General features: G+C 43.8%; 1 protein-coding gene across 1 annotated transcript; it reads left to right on the top strand.

Moving 5' to 3' along the window:
- The first annotated feature begins 595 nt into the window (after positions 1-595).
- On the top strand, positions 596-1,107 carry LOC119333648. The gene is made up of 3 exons (XM_037606478.1): positions 596-762; positions 844-943; positions 1,030-1,107. Exons 1-3 carry the CDS (start codon positions 596-598, stop codon positions 1,105-1,107), a joined length of 345 nt encoding a protein of 114 aa, XP_037462375.1.
- Positions 1,108-5,319: the final 4,212 nt, after the last annotated feature.

The following is a 5,319-nucleotide window of genomic DNA, read 5'->3' as shown; positions in this document are numbered from 1 at the left end:
AGAAGGCAAAATAACATTATCATCCCAATTCATGGTTGAAGTTGAAGACCCACTACTAGGGAAAACCTTATACACAGAATCTTAGCAGCAGCGCGGTTTAAAAAAAACGCTACTGCTAATTAGCAGTAGCGAGCTTGAGAAAACCATGCTACTAATAACCTGATAGTAGTAGCGTGGGTTTTTACCCCTCGCTACTACTAAGTTATTTCCACCGTGCCTCCCGGGACCAGCCGTAGTAGTAGCGCGGGTTGTAAAACCTACGCTACTCCTACGTGGATAGCCATAGCGTAGGTCAGACACCCGCGCTACTACTAGTCTCCCACGCCACCCACCCCCGCCGGATACACTCCCACCCGCAAATGTCCCACACCACTCAACCCATGTCTGTCTAAAAAAAATCCACCAACGCCCAATCCAGATCCCCTCCGCCTCCATCCCCCGCTGCGTGCGCCACGCCGGCTGCCGTGTGGCCGCCGCTCCCCGTCTCACGCCGCTGCCCTCCCCTCCCTCCCAGTCCAGCGAGCTCGCCGACGAATCTCGTATCCATCATATTGCCGTCGCCGGCCGCATCCCGTCCCAGCCCACCTGCCCACCGATGGACTTCTCCTTGTTCCCATGGCCATTCCGCCGCCGAGCCGGCGGCAGCAGCAGCGGCGGAACCGGCCCAAGCAAACCCTCCGCCGCGGAGGGGAAGGAGGAGCTCAGCGTCACGCCGCAGCTCCTTGACTTCCTCCGGACACTCTCCCCCGACGCCTTCAAGTCCTTCCCCTCCAGCTCCACCAAGGCACCCCCTCCCTCCTCCCTTCTCGATTCCGCTCCCCTGCTAGTTCCCTCTCGATTACTGGCGGTGCTATGCTTTGTCGTAGGAGAATCCGCAGAGTCGGCGGCCGAGCTCTCGGACTGGCAGCAGCGGCACGCCATCCTCGTGCTCGCCAGAGCCAAGGTAGGTCTCCCGCGGATCTCGTCCTCCGCTTCGCCCAAGACAGAGATTGCTCTCAGGTCTCAAACTGTAATTTGTGATCCCTGCAGGAACTTGCTAAGGTCCGCTATGATCTGTGCCCACGCCACATGAAGGACAAGCAGTTCTGGACATACATCTTGTCGTAAGCTCTTGCCTCGTTAGCTTTCGCCCATGTGTGAGTGCATTGTTCCAGTCCAAGTGCTCAATTAGCTTCATGCTGGTCTTGATTTTGTGAATCTTCAGTTAGGAATTCTAGTCCATGGTGCTCCTTAATACCCAGCAAACTATATTTGTACCTAAACATGATTGTCCCAGTTGCGTGTGTACCGTTGTGCTGTTTTGTATATATAATAAACATCCAGCAAAAGGGATTGGCATCTAAAGATTATAAATTATGTCAAATGTGAGTACCTGTTTTTGTAAAAGCTCAGCAAAAAGGGGACATCATCATGTAAAGCATGGTCTCTGTTTGTTGAACAACTATCCATGAGGTGTAATATAAGTAAGGTGCTGGTCCTAATATAAGTAATAACAAACCATGGCTAGTGATAATTCCTCTGTTGTTCGATCCTTTATATATGCAAAAGAATACACACATGTCTGTTCCAGATATGGCCAAAGTTGTAAACACTAGATAATCCATCAAGTGGGCTTTTGATGCCATCCTGCAACACGCGTTGTTGGGTTTGACTCTAGCCAATTTCATTTTCAGGTAGGTTGGTGGGTGGGATATGCTAATGACACCGATGACTCAATCTGGAGGATTGTGCGGATAAACCCTGGTGTCGGGAGATACGTCGCCAAGAGCTACAACCCAAGGTCCGGTTTCTCCGTTCTCTTAAGTTCGGTTGATGCAAAATTGAACATGCAATTTTTAGCCTAATTTATCACAAGTGAGGAGCAGTGAATTCTATAGTCCATTAGCTACGGTTGATCGGCAACTGCATAAGCTTCTATTTCTACTTCTGAATTTTGAATGATTGTATGAGCAAATGAGTGCTACAAATGTACAGTTTTGTTGGTTTAGGCAAACACCTCACAGTACTCAAAAGTACAGTTTTGTAGAAACCATAGTATTCTGATTGAGCTAGTAAGATTTAGTTTATGTAAGTTTAGTAGATGAACTAGTAGGATCCTTCTGCTGAACTGCTACTAGTAGGACGGCTTGCGATTAGATTAGTCTAGTCTATGCAGCAGGTGCACGCTCTGAGCTCGCTCGCAAGGTGTTTGCAACAATGCCTCTAGGAATGTTGAAATTTCAATTTGTTCAATCAATGTAGAATTCTGTGTTCCACAGGATACAAAGGAGCCTATGGACCTTAAACTTTGCTCATTAAATTGAAAAGAAAACATTGTACTATTCGTACACAAACAAAACATCTATGGGTGGGGATGTTGGCATTGCATGATTAAATTGAAAAAGAAAATGCTCTGATCAGATTAGCATATACGGTGTGCTTCATGCATCCAAGAGACCAAGACGTCTTCTCTTCTCTATGGAGAGAAGCTGATTTGCATTGACGGCTAATGATGATTCTTTGTGTTCCATAGTTTAAAAGGCAACCATTTTGCACTGGATAACCAAGTATTCTGCCAGGGTTAAATTTAATTAAGAAGGTTGTTCCTTTGTTATATGGAAGAAGACTTCATGGTTAGCATTATTTATTATAACACATTCATATAAGATTTTCTTGCCACTGTAAGTAGGAAGTTAATTTTTTTGGTCTGTTTTGTTCTGCGGGGATTTTGGTCTGTTTTTCTAATAGTATATATGATCATTCAGTCATAGTTCCAGTATTTTACAACTAAAGCTCCCCCTAATTAAAATGCAGAAACGTGTTTTCCTTCATTATGTTTCAGTCACTGTCTTAGAAACACTAGAAAATATCTCTTGACAAACTTCTTCATGGAACTAATATTTTTATGCTAATGACAAATTGGATTTATAATCTTTAACCTCGAATCTTTATAGGATTTTGGTTACTACCATATCTGCTCTTGCAGGTCTACTAGAGTATCCACTTCTGAGGTTGATTTTCAAAATGTGTATATCTAATATTTCTTACTGTAGCTTTAAGCTTCACTATCATCTAACTTTGTCTAGTTAATATACTTACTCGGCAACATGGAAAGTTTCCACATTTGTTCTAGCTGTCTCTATGGGTTTGCGACTTAGCATACATGTTGTAATAAGGTTTCACATTTGCTTCTCTGACAACGTCTATTTTTATTCATAGGTAGAAGATAGCGACAGAGTGCTACCGGATAATGAGATGTTGAAGCGGCAGACTGAATCCATGACACCGAAGTGCAATTGCGGCAGATTATCTCTATCTTTTCTTTTCATTTTTCTAATTATTGAGTGAGAACAGAATGAGGAACTGTGTGATAGTACATACAACAATTGTAGTAAAAAGAAACTTATGTTTGCAATTGTTAATGACATAGATACTTGCATGTTCTTTGAAGTGGTCATTTGTGAGTTGCAATGCATAATGAGATTTTTTGGCTGATTTATTTCCTTCGGTTTCCGGTTAACCATGAAATAGGAGCCCAGCAGTGCTCACTATTGTTGTGTTTACTGGGAACTATATGCATAAAATGGAATTGGTGGATTTTATTTTTTTAATTACAAATTAGTTAGTAGTGGCGTGGGAAAAGACTGTGCGCTACTAGTATTTAGGATACTAGTTGCGTTGGTAGTATGGACACGCTGCTACTATTTTGTTAGTAGTGGCGCCGGTACTAAATAGCAGTAGCGTGGGTGGCACACGCTACTACTAACTTTGTTAGTAGTAGCGCGGCTTCAACCCACACTATTACTAACTATTAGCTGTAGCGCCTTATTGGTAGCGCGGGTACACGCGCTGCTGATAGGCCTAAAACCCGCGCTGCTGCTAGGCTTTTCCCTAGTAGTGACCCTAAGCTTTAAAATGCCAAGTCTCACTTACGCATGTTAACTTATTTACCAGTTCAGAACTATCACCAGAAAATAGTAAATCCACATTGACCACATAATATTATTTTGCAACCACTCAGTTTGTCCTTGACTGGGACACTTGAAGCACAAAACAACTAATGCAGAGCTAGGTTGTATGTTAGGCTTAAGGGTTTTCCTTTTCAAATTCTGACTCTGTTTGTAAACAAAGTAGGCTTCTATCCTGTCTAGAATGTAATGAAGATGTCCTGGATAAGCTGAGTGTTTTTTTAACAATTTTCTCATTTTGACAGCATCTGTATCACATTACACTTGATATATTTTCACTCCTGTGTGTTGTAATGAAGATGTCTTGGTGAGACTTGATATATATCCAAAATTAGAAAAATCACAAGGTACTTTCTCTACCTAAAAAACTCCATATGACCACATAAACCCCTGTTTAACACACCTGTAAAGAGGAACAACCCCCCTAAGGAGCTAGAAAGCTATATCGCCCACTGCCTCGTCGAATGTCTGTCAAGGGAAGAGATAAAGAGCATATAAAACATTACCCACACAAAAAAATGAGAGCATGTAAAAAATTTAAAAACGAGAACCATATTGACCAATCTAAACTTGACATTACACTTGGCACGGAGGGAGTACACAATGACATAGTAGTTATCAATTTTCTCCTGTATGAGTTGTAGCAATCCCCACATACAAGAAAAAACTAAAAGCAAAGCTTTACTCTCCCAACAAGATTCTAAGCATACTACTTGACTAATAATAGAAAGCCCATGACAGTGAGGGTATCTAATACAGTAGTATTTCAAATTCTATAAGCCTGCAAGTTTATGAAATTGACACAAACCAATTTGGTTAGCAAGTCACGGCAGCACATGACAGTGAGGTAGCAGCAGAAATGCACCTGATGCAGACACGTAACCTACTGCCGCTGGATCATCAACCTAGATTCTTGCATTATAGAAAAGAGCATCACAAACTCAATTCTGGCAATCATTCAACACTAGTATTTCAACAACTTGCAGATGATAAGCAGCTACATATATACATGTCTACAGATGACAAAGGCTAAGGTGAGGTGAACTTGGCGACGGCCGTGGTGCCCTCGGACCTCGCCGGGGAGGGAGATGCGGATGGAGGTCTGGACCCTAGATGGATGGAGCAAGAGCGCGCCGTCGCATATAGGCAAATCAAGAAGCTAGGGCTTTGACCATGGCGGAGCTCAGCGGTGATGGTGTGAACCCTAGAACTAGAGGAGAGATGAGGGGGGACAGCGGAGGAGGTGGCGCGAAATTACCTACGGGAAGCCGCCGGAGAAGGGGAGGTGGCGGCAAGGGTGGAGTCCGGCGGGGTAGAGGCGGTCATCGTCTCCTCCTCCTCCTCCTCGTCCTCCTCCTGGTCCTCCTCCTCC

Source organism: Triticum dicoccoides, chromosome 7A (genome assembly GCF_002162155.2).
Source record: "Triticum dicoccoides isolate Atlit2015 ecotype Zavitan chromosome 7A, WEW_v2.0, whole genome shotgun sequence".
Classification (NCBI taxonomy): Eukaryota; Viridiplantae; Streptophyta; class Magnoliopsida; order Poales; family Poaceae; genus Triticum; species Triticum dicoccoides.
Note: the sequence above shows the minus strand (reverse complement) of the source record. Positions and strands in the feature narration are given on the sequence as shown.

What these genes read in the sequence shown, in the direction of transcription:
- LOC119333648 (XM_037606478.1), top strand. Translation starts at nt 596, where the DNA reads ATGGACTTCTCCTTGTTCCCATGGCCATTCCGCCGCCGAGCCGGCGGC. An exon ending in TCCCCCGACGCCTTCAAGTC is followed by an intron (nt 763 to 843) that starts CTTCCCCTCCAG and finishes CTCTCGATTACT; the next exon opens with GGCGGTGCTATGCTTTGTCG. An exon ending in TCGTGCTCGCCAGAGCCAAG is followed by an intron (nt 944 to 1,029) that starts GTAGGTCTCCCG and finishes TGATCCCTGCAG; the next exon opens with GAACTTGCTAAGGTCCGCTA.